This window comes from Anopheles maculipalpis, chromosome X, assembly GCF_943734695.1.
Source record: "Anopheles maculipalpis chromosome X, idAnoMacuDA_375_x, whole genome shotgun sequence".
NCBI lineage: Eukaryota > Metazoa > Arthropoda > Insecta > Diptera > Culicidae > Anopheles > Anopheles maculipalpis.
The window spans coordinates 8,929,586-8,950,046 of record NC_064870.1 but is presented as its reverse complement, the minus strand read 5'-3'; the positions used below and the strand labels follow the sequence as shown (position 1 = coordinate 8,950,046).

Below are 20,461 nucleotides of genomic sequence, written 5' to 3'. Positions count from 1 at the left end.
AGCTTCTAATAAAATGAGAATATTCAGCACTGAGCGCAATACAAAACTGAAATCTGGAATTCCGCAATTTATAGTGGAGTCTGGCCGTTTTTCAGTGAATAAAAAATAAGGAATCTAGTTCATCATATCTAAAACGACACTAAAAATGAGGATATTAAACACTTCAAGGTTCTCCAGTTGTGATGATCTCCAGATTGAGGATTTCCATTACTGAATGAAAACTGAATGTCCCCAGAGCTCCAAAAAATTAAGCATAACTAAAAATTACGCTATTCAGAATTTGGGATCTCCAGAATTTTTCAACATTGAGCTTCTCTCACTTAAAATGGCGATCTCCATTGAGGTTCGCTAAAACTTAGGGTTTCCAACACGAAGGTCCTCTAAAAAAATGACGATCTTCAGTACTAAGGCTCTCCAAAACCGCGGCGCCGTTCTTCAAACGGCAGGCCAAGAAGAAGAAACCATCACTAAAAATGAGGACATTTAACTCTTAACATGTACAGCACTGATGTTCTCCAACCTGTGGATTTCCGTTGCTCCAAATTTCCGATACTCCAAATCTAAGGTTCCCCAGAACCTTCCAGAAGTATGTCAACATTTAAATGCTGCAAACAATTCAACTTCACCTTTGGATTCCTTTACATCCCACAGAGCTTGTCCAAAACCCTACTTCAATCATGCTAAGTTCGCGTAGGTCGGTTTCAACCTGCTCCTATTAACACTTTCAGTGCAAGTGGAAACTATTGGCAAACCATTTGGGAGCTAGATTGTTGCGTAGACCTAGGCACGCACACTGTACCGCGATTTCACACAAGCTCGGTTGCCCAAGCTAGTAGACCTAGCATAACGCGATCGTAGGATAAGGGCTTATAGGCGGCTAAATAAAAACAAGACGAGGGAGACCGAGACAGCAAAAAATAAATATATCTCTATGGAACTAATTGAACTTGGCGGGTTGAAAAGACGAATAGGGGGAGAGGTTCAACAAAAAAAAAGCTTTAACTCAACACTTACCAGTGTGTGTGTGTGTTTGGCACATTCCTGGGTGAAACTAATCACGGCACGTGTGGCAATTAATCGGACTCTAACAATCAGACCCCACCGCCGCCATTGGTAGCCCTCCATCTTGGTACCCTTCAAATCTTGACCAACATTCTGGGGCAAACGGGGCAACGCTCCAAATCGATTTCTCTCTCTCTCTTTCTCCTTCACGCTTTCCTAGTGTTTCTCCATGTGCCGCATTCTTGGCGCAACTCTTACCAAGTGCCCTGCAAGTGGTGCGCGTTGGCGTACTACTACTAGAAGTGAAAACCTTGGATTGCATATGCAATGCAGAGGCTTATCCGCGTGCGGATTTACTAATCTTTACCAAAACCGACGGTTTACATTACCTCGCTTTTCCAACACTTTCCCAGCCAGAAAAGAAGGGCCATACTCTCCACATCCGATCGGTGTGGGGTGCCGTAGCAAAAGCGCGTAATGTCAAATCGACCAGAACGCAAGCTGTCGGAATGCACCGAATGCACCGCGCAGCAGGTCACGATCGGCGTCTGAAGGGGTCTCTTCACGACTTTCACGTAGGACAATGAATTGTTGCCCCACAAAAACCAACAAAAGGGCCACCCACCGAAAAGCTGAAGGGAAAACAGACACACACACACACGCACGCACCAAAACGCAACCGTAATGGGAACTGGAGAAGAATGACACGCGCCATCAAAACGCGCAAATTGACACCACTGCTCAGCGACTCTTGGACCGATGAGGGTTGACGGTGACGTGTTTTAAGGGGGTTCCATTTTTCTTTCGATTTCCACTTTCCACAGCGGCACAAGCTGGACGTTTTTGGGTGATGCTTCGCGAGCAGAAAGGGGGCCGTTGTGAAGTGATTTGTTTTTCGCCCCTTTCCCTTTTGTTTGTGCGGGCGTCCCAGTTCCGGTGCGCACGGGAAACATCAGCAAAAGCGCAGGGCGCCCTCTGCCCAGTAGGAGAAGAAATTTAAAAAAATAACACACACACACACACACACAGCTACCAAATAAACGTAAACGAAAATCGTAGCTTTCCCAACTTTCCTTTACATTGGTGCGTTAATTTTTGGATATTTATACTTCAACTTTTGCGCCCTCATCTTTCTTCATACACCTTCGGGTACATCACCAGTATCGGCACCATTGGAGGACCAATCATAATATCGAGAGACTCGTGGCCGAGATCATCAACAAGAAGACACCGAGAGGCGAAGAAAACTCTCAACTCACCACAGCGGCCACACGGAAGTAGAAATCAACGGTCAAACGGTGTGAGCAATGGATGGGCATCTTCGATTTTTTTTTTGTGTGGAACCTGTACGAAATCTTCCGAAACGTATCTCCAGCATTGGACGCATCTCGCTCGATTGATAATAGACGAGAGACGAGCGTTACGCAATCGTGCGTTGTGTGTTACCGTTACACCGGTTCCGTGACGGATTTTTTTTTTCTTTCTCGGGGAGAAAATCACATAACGCGTGAAGCGGATTCGATTCGATCCATTTGTGCCTAGGCTAGTGGACGGATAGGGAAATCGATGCAGTTACGGGATTACTACCATCGGCGGGAAAACGAAAATCGAAGCCCTTTTTTTTTGCTGCCCATCCACAGTAAGATGGCGGCTGCAATGTTTTGGAACCGATTTCTTCGAAAAGATGGTTGCCACCCCTTTTTTTTCGACCTGCTGAACAGATATAAGGTACCGTTTACACGAAGTTTTGGTGAGCGAATTGAGCGTAGACAGTCCATTTATCATCGTCGCTTTCCACTCGAGTTTCAACGCAATAAACATTTCTCGCGTTGATTTGTTTCGGTTTCGGTACGATTATTCGATGAGAAATCATAATGTTCCCATCGAGATGGGGTTGTGCGAGATTATTTAGGGGGCCACCCCCGTCAGATATATAGCGGCTATATCTGACAGATTTCGTGCTCAGGTTACAGAGCATGCTAAATGTAGGATTATTGGATGCATTCATGTCTTCAATGCTTCAGCAGTAATCATAATCGGCGTTAATTTCTTATTTTGGATCGATTGCCTGATTCTCATTTAGCACACAGCTAGACGAGAAGATCTTGCTGTGAGATGAGCTTCGTTATTGCAAGCAGATGATGCTTGAACAACTTGAAGACATCTCTTTCACTGTCTCTGCTGCCGTAGTAGATGATTCAATTGTAACAGCTTGACCGATGGCTACAAGTAATGTAATTTTGGATATATTCCAAAATCTTGGTTATGAAGATGAAGGCATCAATGACATCTATCCGTTTTAACTAGGGCCTACCAGGCTTCTTCTGGATCGTGCACCCCGATCATCAAGTCAGGGTCTAATTTGCTGTCGAGTAGTAGGACCGCCTATCGAGTTTGTTTGTCTGAAGCAAAACTCTAGTTTTATCCTTCCAGACATATGGGGCCAAGCTTTTGGACAGAGTCCATGTTTCACAGGCTTGCGGAGTATTGGCACTCCTCAGTAAGACATCCTCAGTAAGAATGGAACGATGCCATTCCCGTGATATGACTAGCCCACCGGAGCCTGGACTCGCGCTCTGACTTGCTATAAAGTAGTTAGACAGCTCATTGTTTTTTGGCTTTTAATCACAACAATTTTGTCCTTCCAAACATACATGTACGGAAAGAAGCTCTGGATCATAGCAAAGATGAATTCTTCAGTTTTGGACAGAGTCCATGTCTCACAGACTTTTGAAGTATTGGGATTATAAATGATCGCTCTGCTCCAACTTAACTTGGCCCTACCAAACATCCTTTGTTAGTGCGGAACGAAGTCATTCTCAAAACATGGAGCCTGGGCTATAAGTCCTATTTGCTGTAGAGTAGTTGTCCTTCCAGCCATGTGAGGCTAACTTTTTTTTCTCTCTTGATCTTGGCCTTCTGCAGATGAATCCTGCTCTTTTGGACAGAGTCCATGTCTCAGAGGCATATAGGAGTATTTAGATTATGCCGAGGTTTTGCACAGTTTGACCGATAGTTAGGTAAAGTTCTGCTACAAAGGAGAGTCCCAAATCGATTATGTATATGCAAACAACGTATCCTCGGATGGCTCTCTCAAGCGCCACATCGAAGAGAAAATATGCAGAACCATCTTATTTACGCAGGCTCTTGGTGATATGGTGAAAAAGCCTTGAGAGTTTTCATCCTACCTTTACCTGATATGTGATGCTGATTTTCCCTTTCATATGCTCCCTCTATCTCTCTCTCTCTCTCTCTCTCTCTCTCTCTCTCTCTATCTCCCCTCCCCCCCCATCCCTCTCTAAACTGATCTTCAAACTGTCTGACTAGTATAACATTTTTCTATTCTGCTTATTCCAGCTCACAATCAACACAAGCAAAGGTGCAGAAGGGAACACCACCATCCCGACTAAACTGAAACTTCCGGACCAAACTGGATCGCGGTGCAGTATGGAGCAGTTAGAGCGAGAGATTCGCAAGGAGATAGACGAGATGAACACTAGCGTGTCGCTGGTGGATCGGCTCGAGGCAGGCGACACCATGGACGACGATCGGCGTGACGAGCTACTATCCTCCACACGGGCCGTCTTCGAGAACGTTAACCCGAACAACGTGAAGAACAGTCTCACCGACTCACAGATATCGATCATCTCCAAACACGACGGGTATCCGGATTCGGGCCATTTTTACAGTACTCCGTTGGCCGGTGGTAAAGATTCGACAGCGACTGCTGGTGCCGATCAGTCGTTAAAGGCGTCCGAAACATCACCACCAACGAACGGTACGAATCAAACTGAGCTGGGCAAGGTTGGAAGTGATGGTAATGCGAAGTCACAACCGGAAGTGACTGGACGTACCGGTGGACGTGCCGGTAGCAAACTGGACAAGCAAACCAAATGCAGACAGAGCCAGCGAGAGCACAAAGACGCCAATCTGTCACAGCTGGACGCATCTACCAAAAATCCACCCCAACCCAGTGCCTCCCTGGCAAATCTGCTCTACTCACCTGGGTGCGGTGTACCAAAGCGCAAACGGCTTCCGTCGACGGTGATTCTGGGGCTGATACAGCTGCTACTGAGCGTTACGTTGGCAGCGCTCGGTGGGCTCGTCATTGCCCGGAATGCTTCGCTAGCGATGGCCGGTACGGGTTTGTGGTGCGGTGCTATTGCAGGCATTGCCGGTTCGCTTGGTTTGATGAACGTGAAGATGGCGAAAACAGGCTTTCTGGCGGTGAACCTGATCTGCGTTGCGTCTAGCACACTCGGACTAGCACTTACCGGTATTGGGGCAGTTCGGGACGCAAATCTGGCCCAACAGGATGAGGTAAGCTTCGCGATAGTATTCAGTGTGATCAGTGCCAAGGTAGCGCTACATAGCGGTATGTACTGCCCTCTTGGTATTCTCACGATTTCTTTGAAATCTTTTCGACTGACTGTATACTGATACTGATGCCAACCTGGTGGGTTTACTGAAATTAGAATTGGTGAGGTACTTAGTAGAAGCGATTCTTCCGGATCTCCCTGATGAAGTTGTTATCCGAAGTAGTCATCCGATCTCTTATCGTCGAGAATTCTAAGGACTTCACATTGAAATGAAGTACGCGCAAGTCGATTTCTCATTGGCGAGATGAAACCGGGACATAACGTTAAATATCCGAGAGCTAAAATGTTCTGGTGATATCTCATCTGAAACATATGATACTTGCGTTGTGCAGCTAATACATGCCACCAAAAAATCATCAGATTAAACTGTTTTTTTTTTTTTTTTGTCAAAAGAGATCTCTTTTTAGTTTAGGAAAAGTGAGCGAATACAATATGATAACTTTGTTCTATGGTCTTTCTATTTCTTTTCCCTCTCTACTTCATTCTGTTTCGCCCTCTCGTCAACCAACGCACACAAACGACCTCCTCGATCTACTTATCTGGGAATGCTGCAGCTTATCTGGGGTGCAGTCACAGCCGGAACAGGGCTGCTGGTGGCGCTAGCGGTACACTTCCTAATCAGCGTCTTTTCCGTGTACTACTCGGCGCTCAAACTCTGCTCAAGGTAGGTAAAAACGTTTCATACCAACAAATCACGCGCACACGCGCATTATGGAAAGGGAACCACGAAGTAAGCTCCACCAAACGCGTGTGCACTCTATGTGTTGTTCCCGATTCTTGATGCTCTAAACGAGGGTGTCCTCCAAGTGTTTGCAGCTTGCTTTGCCGCAGCACACCCCTACCACTACAGCCTAGATGTGCCTGTTTTTTGCGTGTTAAGAGCGTAAGATAATTAATATTGTTTTCTTGGATAAATCGTACCATTCCTAGCGAGTTTCCTAGTAAGGGACGTTTTTCTAGCCCGCACATCTTACCGCTTACGTATCAATACTTTAGAGTTTAGTTATGCCTTTAAATATTTATATATATATGCTACACAATTCACGCTCGCAAATGGCGGCTTCCGGCGTGCAACTGTCTGATACAGTCGTTGCCGCTAAATGTTGTTTCGAAGTAAGGAATTATGCTCATCCATTTTTGGCTCGAAGGCAACAATTTTATGATGAGAATTTCGTTTCGAACCTATTAGGTTTGTTCCTTAAAGTCAGGGGTTATCCCATCCGGGAGCGTTCTCCCGTAGTTGAGGACTGATTATTCAACTAACTACGTGGTATCAGCCAGTCTATGGTCCGCGTGACCTAGTTGAGAATTAGAAGCCAAGAAATAGAAATCGGGTGAAACAATAATTTTTGTGATCCTCTCTAAGGAAGGATCCACGATATTGTGGCGTAGACGAGAAAACTAGACTGACAACCCCAGCCATATGCAGACACTGAGACGCTTTTAAAAATTTTTGGTCAAGAGCAGGTTCAAAGAACCTACCAGGTTCATTCTGTTCCATTCGGAAAATAAACCAATTTCGTTCCGTTCCGAGAAAAGAATGAAGCTTTCCCATCACTACCTGATGGACAAAAATTGATGCGTTCTGACAAAAATGAATGCCAAAAGTTCCTGACTTAGAACCAAAATTTGACGGCAACTCTCTGATAAGATAAGGTCTGTCTGCTAGCTTCTAGCATTTAGTGGAATATACCTTTTCTTTGTGTGTTAAATTTATTATTGTATTTGTTTGAGCGCACTCTTCTTGCTCTCTCTCTCTCTCTCTCTCTCTCTATTCTTCCCCCTATTATAGCCCTCTCTTCTCTGGGTGCGTTTAAAACCAAAAATACATCAGCAAAGCGCGGAAAAGAGACCTGATATCACTAGAACATAAATTGCAATGCTCCCACAAATACAGACAGTAATCATTCCACCTCCAGCTTTTACTTAGCCGGAAGCGCATCCGCCAACCCCATCGGTACCGTTTTCCCGGTACCACCAGCCGGCTGTAGATTAATTGTGTTGAGATTATTTTCCGCCTCCTGGCCTTCCTCGGGCGGTTCGGACGATTCTGACGACGAGCTGAGCTCGGTGGTAGTGGTCGATCGCGCCACATCCGGCGTTACCTCCGCAACCGGTACTACCACCATCTCACTCGCAGCACTCCTCATCTGATTGCGAGCCGCCACGGTTTGTGTCCATTCGCGATACTCGCGGTAGTATTGAAAAACCGGTATAACGATCACGGAGATATCGTCTACCGTTGCGGCGGCACGCGAATCCGAAAGCCGCCAGTGGCCCGATTCATTTGCCCGGCCACGAGATCTTGCTACCAGTTCCTGTGCCACCATCGTGTACCGATGGCGTTCGGCTGGGAAGCGTTTCAGGGTGCCAAACACGGTATTGGCCACCTGTTGTGATTCACTCACGTCCCACAGGCCATCGGTTGCCATTACGAGAATGCCATACGCACCGTCCGCAACGTTAGCGTCTATGTCAGGTTCTTCGCTCCTGTGCACCTGGCACAGATCGAAACACACCACATCCGGGTGCGCGCTGAGGAATGGTTTGATCGGCAAGTTGCTACCGAGCGCCTTCAGATCGTGATCGCCGAATCCGCGCGTTACACCAATCGTACCGAGCAGCCGGCTACGCTTGCCGACTCCCGTAATGAGCGGTACCTTCAGATCGGACGCGGTAAGCGTCTTGTACGTCCAGCCCTTCATTGCACCCTGCCGGTAGAGAATCCTCGCCCCAAGATCCTTCGTCGTCGGTTTTTTCGCGTACTCCATCGCGATGTATTCACCCCCGAGTAGTGCCGGGTTGTGTTTGCCAACGGTCAGTAGCCGGGGTCGCTCCGTGTCCGGTGTGTGATCGAACGAGCATGGTTCCGCCACCACCTCATACTCGTCCTCCCCCTCCTTCTCCTTGTATGCCTCCGCCACGCCATTGCATTCTGGTCCGTGTGGTGTTGCCACCCTCCGGCGCTTTACCCGCTTACACAGTACACCCCGCGAATCGCCCGCATTAGCGACAAACAGCTTGCCGAGTATGAACAGCGCTACCAGCGCGGTACACCCACCCGCATTTCGATACTTGTCCCGATCTTCCGCCAGTACCGCATCCATATCGGCAAAGGCCGCCTCGAGCGCACCCACGATCAGCTCCTCCTTCGTCACCTGCTTGTGGAACAGGCTCGGATGGGGGAGTGGCGCCTGATGCTGCATCGCCAATCCATTCTCGCTCTCCACCCGCGGCATTAGCAAATCAATCACATCCACTAGCTTCTCGTGCAAGATGTAGTGGAACTGGTTGGCGGCGGCCAGTGCCGCCCCATACCCGGCATGCCCATCGTATATCCCGAAGTACGTGTACGGCAGATCGTGATACTGTTTGGACGGGTGTGACAGTACCTGCCGGTGGAATGCGGCCTGGTCCTCGTTCCATTTCGATTTGCCCGAATTCACACACTCCGCGTAGCCCGTACTCCACGGCAGCAGTGAGATGTCGCGCGGTACTATGATGGGGCGTACGTTGTGGTCAGCACTTGCCTTCAGCTCGTCGTACGTGAGCAGCTGCAGAAAAGGGGGCCGGGCGTATTGGAACTTTTTCGGCAAACGTTTACCACCGGCATCGTAGTCTTTGCTGGTGTTTCGGCCGGAACTAGGACCACCACCGTACGCCGGATGGCCCGGACCGGATGGTAGAGCCGGTTGGTCAAGGGCCACTGCCGTGAGCACCTTGTTCTTGAAACGATTAAACATCTCCAGCGCGACTAGCTTTTTTTAACCAAGTGTTTACCAAGAGAAACTCCTTCCCGGAAGTCAAGCTTTATGCGGGACTCTTTCTTGCGTCACACTTGGGTATCTGGAGGGAGGGAGGGAGGGAGGGGGGAAGCAAGAATAGGAAGGAAAAATGACAGATTAACGTTTTGCGGCAGGAAGCCTACGATAGTAGGAAAATGCACCAAAACACACACTCACACACTCACACACACGAGAGAACCACCTACCGCAGCAGCTTCCAAGCAGTGATCGAAGCAACCATAAGGAAACACAGGAATCGATCGCAATTGCCGTGTTCGCTTTGCTTCTTAGAGCGTAAAACGAAACGGCGAACGGAGAGAAGAAAAAATAAAGCTCTGAGGTCTGCCGAACACCTTTTTTAATCCGAATGCATCGTCTCTGCCATCGTGTGTATTGCGGCGTCCGCCTCCCGTGCAGTGATTGTTGTGCTCTACACGACTGATCTCACTGAACTTATAATTGAATATTTATGGTTACTTTTTTAAACAGAATTACACACAAATTACAGACAGCTCATGTTTTTGTTCGGCTGTGTGTGTTTTTTTTTCTTTTCCACCGTCACCACCGTCTGCCTGTCCTTTGCGCAATGTTGTCCTATATCTGATATCATCTGTGCTCGGCTGTCAAAGCGTACGGTGAGACTGTTTCACGCACACTGCTCACTATAGTGAGCAGCTTGTACAAGTGAGCAAGCGATGACGTGAAACTCGCTCACGGTAGTGAGCAGAGCGCTTGTGACATTCTCACTGGCACATCTCACTATAGTGAGGAGTAAGATTTTGATTGCTTGGTCACTTTTAGGTATTTAATTTATTGAGCGTGTATCGGTGTGTGGGTTCGTTTAGCATTTGTTGCTTGCGTTTTAAGGTGAATCTTCTCGATTGATTATAATTTTGGAGCAGGAAAGCAATTTCTTCAGCCACCGTATGAATCTGTAGCATGTTTTGTACAATGTTCACTCAGCACAGAAAGCACAAATCTGCTGTCAGGTAGAGGGAACTGTCAGCGCCATCTGTTGGTGGTGTTATATAAGCTTGGTTTGAATTTTTGAACTACTCGGTATACGGCACATGAAGCGAAAACACAAAAAAGTTGTCGTTAAGTTGCTGTAATAGGTTTGCATACTGTTGTTACTTCTTTTTACAAAGTCTTATAATCAATTTATACAGACAATAAAAAATCATGCAAAGAAGTAGTGAATTTCTTTCCGAACCTATTAGGTACGTTCCGTTCCTTCAATGGAATAATAAAATCGCAAAGTAGGTTTTTTGCACTTACATTTTTCTGCTTATTATAATGTTATAACATAGTTTCTAATCTTTTTTCCCCGTATAAAGCTTGTTTATTAGAAGTTATGCAAAAGATGGGACTGTCTAGATGGGATTTCAATCTCGGTCTTTCAGTATAAAGACCGGCGTCTGGCGTATAAAGTGAAGTAGGCGTCGGCCTACTTCACTCTGGCGTATCACTGGGCCACCTCGGTCATATCCTATATTCCACTATATTACACAACAAAAGCCTTACACAAGATTTCTACGGCTGATTCAAACAAAATAAATAAGTTTTACAACAGAAAGATAGCCTTATCATAAATGCAAGGAGATTATAGCTTTGGAGGTGAAAAATAAAAATAAGAATTTAACAAATTCTCATCTAAATGTAATTATCAAATCGACAGCAAATAGTCTCTTCTCTTTCTTGAAAATTTCATGCGAATACGACGAGCAGATCAAAAGATAGAAGCTTTATAGTGCGACAAAATACAAACACCCATACAAAATATATTATCTACCCGAGTAGGTGGTTATGTAAAACAGGATTTTAAATTGGAAATTCAATTATAGAATTTTTTTCAAAAAATAATTAATTCTGATTTTCTTGTTATATAATAGAAAAAAATATTTTCTTATCCATTTCAAAAGTTTCAAACTGAAAACTCCATTATATTAAATGTTATTGAATAATGAAAATGCTAAACATAAGCGGGTTGTTAGGTTTACGCTGCGTTTACGGTGGGTGATATGACCGTTAAATTTCTCATCTTTTCAATTCCCGTTTTCTATTCCACACATCCGCATTAGACCGACGCAAAAGCTACAGATGATCGATAATGTGATGCATAGCAACTCGCAAGCGTTCATGACGCAGCAGAAGGTGGAAGATTACATCAACTCGCTGCACGTGGAACCAGGAGTTAAGGATATGATGTATCAGACCATGATGAAGCGCAGCTACGGATCGATGTACGGCGAGAAGCATCGTGGAGATAACTACAGCACTGGCACCTCACAGCGCGTAATGCTTGTACCGGCGGGAGCAGGCAATGGGGTAAAACAGAAAACGCAGCCACTCCTTCCGCCCGCTAGCACGACTAATCTGTTAACTAATTCGCATCCCATTCACGGTTTTCTTTTAGCTCCCTCCAATGATGCCGATGTACCCGCCGGTTCAAACATCACCGGGTAACTCGCCCATGATGTACCCACCGAACCTGATGCCACCCGGTGTGCCGCAACAGTACCAACCGTACCCGGAGAGTGCCCTGATGGAGGCCCAAATTAGTCGCGCCAACCGCAAACGGTCAACGATGCGCATGAACAACGAACGGAACAGTGCGGAGATGGAGCGACCCCGGCGAAAGTCGGACTCCGATCTGGAGAAAACGTTCACCTACACCGGGCTGGACCGGGACATTGCGGACAGCTATCTGGCAAAGGAGGAGGAAAAGCTAACCGGCAGTATCGTCAGCAACAGTGGGATGCAGGTGACGCCACCCCACACGTACCATCACGATCTGATGCTGATCGATCATCGTACACATTTCGAGCGATACAACGATATTCACATGTGAGTGCGGCGAGGCCCACCGGAACGCGGCACACAAAACCTATTTCATTTGCTACCAATCCCACACCGGGGGAAGGCACAATATCCCTCACCATGCTCAAGAAGAATTTAGTCGTTAGGGAAAACGTTTGTTATACATTGTAAATGTGTTGTTTTTGTATAGTATTTGTATAAACTATGTTTTACTATGTTTTCAGTGCATGTTTGATGTAAGCGATAACGAAAGATTGAGGGGAGGTTTGAAAAATGCGAAAATGCAATAAAATAAAATGAAAAACGCCAAATTACTCCCAGAGATCTTTAGAAGTCCTCATCGCTAAGGTCCACTTTCGCTCCTCGATTGATGGTGGAACTTTCTCGTGGCATTTTTGCGAGACTTTCATCTTCATCGTCATCGGTACGTAGACTGCCATCGATCACTGAGGACAAAAGAAAAAAGATCATTTCGATCAAGAGTACTCTACCTAAGGGCCCTATGGTGCATTTGCCAGCTAGGTCAACTTACATCGATTGCCTCCCATTTCGAGCTCACTTTCCGACTCTTCCGAGCTCATCGAGCTGTCCAACGGTCCCAGCTCATCCTCGATGCTTCCAATCATCTTCGACCGTTCCTTACCGCTCGGCGATGCTCCATCGATGCGCGATCGAAATCTGGTAGAGCCACGATCACGATTTAGCAGCTCGCTGCGCAGGATACGCCGGTCCGTCTTGAGCTTCACATCATCTCGCTCATCAAAATCATCATCCTCGTCGTTTTCGTCCTCCGACTCGATTAGCCCTTCCGGCAGTATCGTCATGCTGCTGTCGGTAATTCTGGCGACCGGTGAGGTCGGTGTTGGTGTACGATTTTTGCTGATCAACTGCGAGCGCAGCGCATCCACACACCTGATCCGTACGATGTACTGCTCGTACAAGCCCTTCAGCTCAAGTTCCAACTTTTCAAACTCCTCCAGGTAAGCGGGTCGCACCTTTTGCAGTGCTTGCAACCGCTGCCGGGAACGTTCGAGCTCGGATGCTTTGCGGGCAATTTTCGACGCCAAGTTAGCATTGTCCGCCTTCAACCCTTCCAGAACCGTCTTCGAGTTGGAAAGCTTCGACTGAAGCGAGGCAATAGCGTTTTTGATAATTTTCTCCGTTGTCACCAGTTCCAGCGAGCGGGTCGATTGGACGTTGCGTATTTCGCGATTAATCAGTTCCTTCTTCAGCAGATCATACAGTGCCGCCCCGCGGTTGGTAAGCTCGGACGACAGGCCACGCACCTTCTTCAAATCGTCAATTTTATCCGACAGATCAATTTCGACGTGCGATTTGATCAGCTCTTCCTCGTGCCCCGTTACTTTGGGCGAGGAGATTAGTAGTGTCGTAACTTTGAGCAGTTCTTTCGAGGCCGCCACCGAGCTAGCGTACAGCTTGCGGGGATTGATTTTGATGCTAGATTTCGTTACCAAAAACTCGGTCGCCGACCGAACGAACTGGATCCGTTCCTGTTCGGTACGGGTACCGCCACTCAGCACCAAATTCGGCTCCAACCGGTTGATGAGCCATTGCAGAATGTCCGAGTAGGCTTTGAAGCTTTCCGGGCCACCGTACGGTGTGTTCAGCACCGAGATGGGTATGTTATTTGGATAGCCAAGCAACTTTAATTGCTCAGCAAGGTCTAGAAAAGAAAAGTAATCGGAGCAGAATTTAGTATTTATTCGAATTCTTGATACAGCTCGGAACACCACTTACCTCGCACATCCCTGAACGCCATTATTGATTATGGTGTACGTGCGGCATTTTATTTTGTGTACTGCTGCATGTTACCATGGTGATTTCGAGCGGCCGCTCGGTATGCCGCTACTGCGTAGATAATTTTTGTCATCAACTTTTGCACCGGAAATCTGCATATAAGCTGCATAAAAGAAGATAAGAAATATTTCCTAGGTAAAAAATTATACAAACAATTTCAAACAAAGGTAATGCAACGAGCTACAAGAATAAATTTAATTTGATCTACCGGTTACTGCAGTTCTTGCATGTCGTTCATTGCATACATCAACTGTGAAATTTAAAATTTGAAGGTTGCAGACAGAAAAAAAGTCCTATAAACAAGAGCATACTTAAAATAATACTTATTTTTGCTTCAGTATAAATTAAAATGTACACAAAATTCATTTCATATCAAAATATACATTAAAAAATCGATAGAAAAACACCTTAAATCGAAACTCACACTGAGCTGTCAAGATTCCGTTGACGTACCCTGCTGTCAAAGCATGTACGCACCCGTTCCCCATTCTCACATCGGATGTCGCTAAAGCAAAGCAGCTTGGCATTTCGGTCGAAGTTTTTTTGTTGTTTTCTTTTCCCTCCACATCGGTGCATTAAACAACACATAGTTTATCAGCAATCAACGCAACAAAGTCGAAGTGCAGCTTGTGTGTAAAACCCACCTAAAAAGCAAAGGTAATGTTTGTGGTAGCAGTGCAATGAGTACGCTAGCAGCATAATGTGCACAGGTGCATACATGCAGAAGGTAGAGCAAGCAAAAAAGGGTAACCAGCAGCAAATGCAGCTGGAACGATCGAAGAAGGTAAAAGTGTAGAAGGAAACACGTTCATCGGCTGCACAGAGTTCGCCTACACATGCAGGAAGCAAAAGCTGTGTGGCTTGGTTCGTACGTATGTGTGCATGTGTGTGTGTGCTTGCATTGAGTGAAATCCCTTTGGGAAAAACTTTTCTTGATAAATAACTTGTTCCATGCAATAGCAAATGAAATAGCTGATACTGTGGGAACATTTTCCCTGTTGCAAAGAGTGTGAACCAATATTGCGAAAAGGTTGCATTATCGATGCAACACTATTGGACGGCTGTGTTTTGCCGATTCCAGGCAGCAAAACAGATCGATACAAACTAACGAAACATTAATTTGCTTCTTGCATGTTTGTTGGGGTATGCGGTTCCCGCTAGTTCCGGGAGGTTCCGGAACTTTGAACGTTCTGGAATAAGTTGGTTTTTGTTTGTCTTAGTACAAGTCGTAATCCAATTCCCCATCCAGCCCATTTTAAAGCTATATTTTTAGGTATTATCGTTCTGCCACCAGTCCGGATATGCAGGAAAAATGTAACACTCAGTTATTTGTCGCTAAATATAACTAAACTACCAGAGACAGTAAGGTCACGAAACGGTCCGCGTCACGTCACGAGCCAGCTCGAGTCCAGGTTGACGCGTGCTTGTACAGAATTAGGAGATCTATTCTCCTGGGAAACCGGCCACTTTCCCGTACATCGCATTCCTTATGGTGGGAGGGGTTGGTAGAAGGTGTAATATTACGTACGCCAGCTAGCTTTAATATTCTCGATTCCCGTGTCCAGTGGCCTATTGGACCAAGGCCAACGAACGGTAAAACCAACGGTGCGGCTTAAAGCATTGCTGTGCTTGTGTGTATGCGTGCGCAATTCATGCTTACTTACTTCCGGTGCGGTATGGAAGGGGGGAGGGGGTTGGTGTTGGTTATAGGAGAAGGGTAGGTTCTGCTGTTAGTACCAATAACTAACAGGCGCTGAAACGACGCTGGTTCATGGCCGTTGTACATGGTACGCACAAGCTGGAGTACCTAACCTCTGACTCATAGATAATCAGACTTTGTTGACTGACTTGGAAGGTGCATTCAAATTGATTGCGTGCATTACGCTACTAGTGTTGGATCAAGCAGCTCTTTTGCCTGAGCGAAGCGACTGAAATTTCAGCGCACACTAGTAATGAGAGTGGCAACTCTTTTCAAGGAATCACTGCCTACTGGGATTAAATTCTTTTAACAACTCTTCTGGGAGTCATAACAAGACAGATGGCGGCCCCTCACTCACAACTAACAATTTGTTGCCCCAAAACAGTTTTCAAAACTAGGAAGAACTTGAAAACTCTTTGCGATTCGAATCCCAAAAGAGTTTGACTATTGGGAGTTTGGCGAAGCAATTGGGGTAGCTTCTTCGCTCACGACCCAACTCTATAAGCTACATTCACTGCAGATATTTGTCTTGCAACTCGTTTTATTTATGCAACTCGCCTTGTTAAAAATGGTCCTTTTCTAATAAACTTTTTTGTTTGTTCTTCCAGTTGACACGCTTTACTAGCGCTACTCGCCAGTTAACCGTCCAGAACGCGATTCAATGCAACGATCGAAGTGAACAGACGAAAACAGAACGTACTTTGTCTCGACAGTCTATCATCATTAGCATCGCAAGGGATTTTTTTTGTTTGTTACGGCAAATAAGCAATAAACAGTACGCGTCCAAGATGCCGGAAAGTGGACCAGTGTATCAGCCGACGACGGTATCGTTCGAGGCACGCCCGAGTGCCGGCGGTTTGCTGGCACAAACTACAGCCGCCTCGTCGATGAAGATGCTCCGCAAACCGGCCATACAGGTGTCCATACTGGTGTTCGGTTTGATCATGTTCGCAACAGGTATATGCGTTTTGTTACATCCACCGAGAAGCAAACATTTAACCCAGAGCTTGTATGTTTGTCTCGCCTGACAGGAATAGCACTGGTTGCGAGCGGTTCAGCAGACTATTCCGATGCCGAGCAGCATCCGGAAATTAATCCGGAGGGCAAGGTGCAGGAAGAGCAAATCGATGTGGGATTGATCGTAACCGGTGCGATCATTACACTGTTCGGGATCATTTTCCTAGGTAAGGAGGCTGTCTGCTGTTGCGCTTTTAGAAGGTTTAACAGCCGGATAACAATCGGCAAATGTTGCAATTGTTTTGTTTTGCAGGACTGTACGTGAAGGTAGCTGATTGGCGCCGCAGCTGCGTGTGTCCGTGCGTGCTGTCGAAAAAGCAGGGCCTAGCGCGGCAACTGCAAGGGAACGGTGGTGGTCAAATTTTGGCCTTAAATCCGAGCACCGATCCGCTGGTATCGCACACGCAGTATGCACCAGTGTCCGAAATTCCGACCCGCCAGGAGGACGAGGAACGGCGGAACCTGATGCCGGACAGCAAGGATTCGTGTATGAGCAGTGCGGAAGAATCGGACCGGATGCTCGATACGGATCCGCGGATCGTGCTCCGGCCGATTGGGAGCACCTTGGAAGATGCTTAAATGTATGTACACAAACACCCAAAACCCATACACACACACACACAAACACACACACCGATGATAGAAAACAAGTGTAGGCGATCATTGTGGTGTATGCCACAGAGAGAAAGAGAGGGACGAACAAAAATTTAATAGAAGAATCGGAATGAAGGAAAACGGTGTTGTTATCATTTTAAAGCGCAGGTGTGTCCTCCAATTTCGTTCGTTCATTCCTACCAGAGACAAATTAACGTATTTTCTTTGAAGTATTTGAATTGACTGTTTGCTTTTGTATTACTTTTGACATAATATTATGCGGGAAAAATTATAACAATTAACACACAAAAACACACCGAAACAGAGCATCACAGTATCGTGAAACGAAAGGGCAGCATTCTTTATCGTGCATTTTTTTCTGTGAGGGTTTTAAGCAACCGATGCGAGGAGAGCAAAGAGCATTCATTTTGTCAACGGTGTAGTGCGCTATGGTGGGGAAGTTTCTAGGGCTAGTTTCTTTTTTTTTTTGAGATATTATTATTTATACCTGAGATACAAATAATGTGCTTAAATACTAGAAATTTTTTGTTTGTTTGTTACATTAAGAAAAGTGCTTGTTTTACACTTAATCTCACGAAAGGTTGACAAGAGTACAGGTTTGGGTTTTTGACAGGCGAAACAGTCTGTTCGATTTCAAACGTTTAAAGCAAACGAAACAATTTATTAGTAAGCTCGCTAAGGGGAACCTATTTTGATCTTTTCTTTTCGTTTTCTCATGTTGCTTTTTGAAACTATGATTTTAGCTAACCTAGCTATAGGTGTGATTGAGGCGAACGGAAGATAGCGAAAGCTATATGCAAACTAAGACTTAGAGACAAAAAACAAAAATGTACCTTTTTTATACATCTTTATTACACTCTTACTCCATTCATACTTAATTTTTACTCTACGGATGTGCTAGAGCTAGGGAAGAATAAGTTTGATTTATTGATCACTTTATTTTAGTTATCTCACTCCAACTCTCTCTCTTTCTCGCTAAATTGTAGCGTTCAAAATTTAAGTAAGAAAATTCGAATTTCTGAAGAAGTAGAGAACCGTCCAAGTGCATCCGAATTAGAAGAAAAGGCTTCATTTTTTTCTCGCACGCCAGTAACACATGCAAGACTTTAGGTTGAATTAAACCGAACGAAAAGATGGAGGAGTAGGGCAAAGAATTTTTGTTTGCGTTTGGTAGAATTAGGTCGGTGCTTTCTTTCCTTTTCTCTTTGTTTTCCCCCGCAAATCAACAAATCTGTTAAAAGAGAGCCAATATCGTGAACAAAGATGGCCTAAAAACGTACGAAAAAAAAACTAGGATAAACTCTTTCTCTTTTTCGCTTCCTCTTTTGGGTTGTGCGTAATAGTTGTGCCACAGGGATTAACAGATTACAAGGATTCAGTATTCAGAATAGGAAGAACAGCAAAAACACAGACATTTATTGCTATTTTGATCTTTTGGTTTTGTATTATGCATGGAAAGTGAAAGGAAAAAGTAACACATTCAGTTGAAACAACAACAAAAAAGTTGAAGCAAAGCAAAGGGTTTATAAACTAATTCCAGAGCCACACGAACAGGAAAAGAACGACGATCGCAGTACACATTTTTAAAATAAATCTCTTAATAGTAGGTTAGTTTACGGAGATGATGTTGGTGTGGGTACTTTCTTATAGATTGATAGAGCCTGTATTTAGTGAAATGTAAATGATGACGCGTGATAACACGAAACAAACTGTATTGGTGGTAAGATTCATCAGTAGGTTTCGAAGTCTGCTGCAAAAGTCCTCGATGCAGGTCACGATCTCAGCGACATAGGCTCTACTGTTATCCTGGGATTTCCGGTGGACGGATGTGTATCTCCTGTGGTGTCCGGAGAGGCTTGTACGCGCTAGTCATTGTAAGAACTCTACCATCCATTCCGTTCCGGATCGATACAGTCCTGACAGTACGTAAGCCATTAGATGTTAGACATAACTTGGGATGTCCTTAAGACCACAAGTAGCTCAGGGGCGCAAAGACCTCGTTAAAGAATTCTCAAATCGTCGTGTTCCTCTTAATTTTCAAAAGTAGCTTTTCAACAATTCGGTTCCCTCTAACTCTAAAAGCTGCGTTTAGTTGCACACTGTTGCAATCGATGCGCAACTGTCAAAAAATCTCTAAATTGCTATGGTGAAGCGAACCAAATGTCTCAAACACTCCTGAGAACCTGATTTTTTTTATTTAACATCTCTCGTGGCCCGCGGCCTTAACGTAGTCATAGTTTTTGCAACTTGCAAACAGCTTTCTCAAACACCCAAATCCACCCTATCGTACCGCCCGTCGTCCGTGTCTGTTATGTCTTAAGGAAAGTGAAAAGTTAACACGACTTATTGAAATTCCTGTTCGAATGCGCTGATCGAACACCGCGCCGCGCCCCGTCTTGTATCTGATCTGTATCATTCGAAGCGCTTCACCAGCATCGATTCATCAGCGCACAGCAAAAAGCACCGAACAGAAATGCCTAAACCTCTCCTATTAAGCATTCAGTACGAACTCAAGCAGCGCAGCTTTATATTTATGCAAAAATGCCACGTCCGTTGTTGGCCAGGTTTGTTGGAAAAGGAAAACGACAACGACTTGTGCTGTCTTTTAAGAACGCTTACCGCATGATTTAACCTTTTTTCGTTTTCGTTGCTGTTGGTTTAGTGGGAGTTACAACTACCACGCAGCCGGAACTACAGCGACAGAGAGGCACATCATTCTAGCTACCCGCGAAACCTTACCGTGATCTTCGCCAAGAAGCGCGCCTCGTAACGCATCCGGTGCAACTGGTTTCATCAGAGCTTTAGGAGAATTTCTCTAGGCAACGTGTAATGCTCAATTATTGTTTTTTTTTATCCTACAACCCATTGTTGTGTAGCCGAGGGGGCCTTCCCTATCTTATGCCCTCCAGACGCGGTGTTGTTTTGTGTACCATCCCTTTCCACAGACAGATATGCTTCGCGTCCCTCATGCAATGCGGATCGGCGCCTCGCACGCACCCCCCTCCCGTTGAAGGTTCCTCGTCGGAAGACGGCCTGGGCTCCGGATTAAACGATTCCGACTTTCCCGAGGACACACAACAACCCGATAGCTAAGGGTAGCCCCCACAGCTGACTACACACTCTCCCCTTCCCTGCCCATTCGCGGTAGAAAGTCGTACGGGGGAGCATCATCTGGAGCCCCTGGGCGATGGGCGTGCGGACGCGGGTGCGCTGGTCGTGTGTGCTGGGAGAACTAACCACGCTAGTCGAGTGGGGGTAGGTAGATGGCGTATCTCTGTTTGTAAGCCCACAAGAGCACAACGGGAGGGTGTGCGTTCGTCATCGTT

The 20,461-nt window shown here is 45.7% G+C and overlaps 5 protein-coding genes across 8 annotated transcripts in view; 2 read left to right on the top strand and 3 right to left on the bottom strand.

Moving 5' to 3' along the window:
* LOC126568426 (potassium voltage-gated channel protein Shaker) overlaps nt 1-20,461 on the bottom strand; it is a 416,918-nt gene that overhangs the window by 197,129 nt on the left and 199,328 nt on the right. The gene's annotated exons all lie outside the window — the stretch shown is intronic.
* LOC126562152 (uncharacterized) lies at nt 4,386-12,021 on the top strand. Its single transcript, XM_050218583.1, has 4 exons — nt 4,386-5,322; nt 5,936-6,045; nt 11,248-11,494; nt 11,583-12,021. Exons 1-4 carry the CDS (start codon nt 4,450-4,452, stop codon nt 12,015-12,017), a joined length of 1,665 nt encoding a protein of 554 aa, XP_050074540.1. The 5' UTR covers nt 4,386-4,449; the 3' UTR covers nt 12,018-12,021.
* Nucleotides 7,303-9,135, bottom strand: LOC126556610 (protein phosphatase 1H). The gene has a single exon (XM_050211958.1). It carries the CDS (start codon nt 9,122-9,124, stop codon nt 7,304-7,306), a length of 1,821 nt encoding a protein of 606 aa, XP_050067915.1. The 5' UTR covers nt 9,125-9,135; the 3' UTR covers nt 7,303.
* On the bottom strand, nt 12,302-14,292 carry LOC126563166 (clusterin-associated protein 1). Its single transcript, XM_050219792.1, has 3 exons — nt 14,229-14,292; nt 12,519-13,739; nt 12,302-12,432 (listed from the first exon to the last, which is right to left on the bottom strand). The coding sequence occupies exons 1-3, from the start codon at nt 14,290-14,292 to the stop codon at nt 12,314-12,316; spliced, it is 1,404 nt and encodes a 467-aa protein (XP_050075749.1). The 3' UTR covers nt 12,302-12,313.
* The window catches only part of LOC126560565 (uncharacterized), a 104,030-nt gene continuing 99,860 nt past the window's right edge, over nt 16,292-20,461 (top strand). The window contains exons 1-3 of one of the 2 annotated variants that reach the window (XM_050216534.1): nt 16,292-16,460; nt 16,535-16,687; nt 16,774-17,105. In XM_050216534.1, coding sequence (XP_050072491.1) covers nt 16,292-16,460; nt 16,535-16,687; nt 16,774-17,099 — 648 coding nt within the window. In that variant the 3' untranslated portion in view covers nt 17,100-17,105. Of the gene's footprint in view, nt 16,461-16,534; nt 16,688-16,773; nt 17,133-20,461 lie in introns of those variants that run through there. The other variant, XM_050216526.1, reaches the window with a different exon arrangement.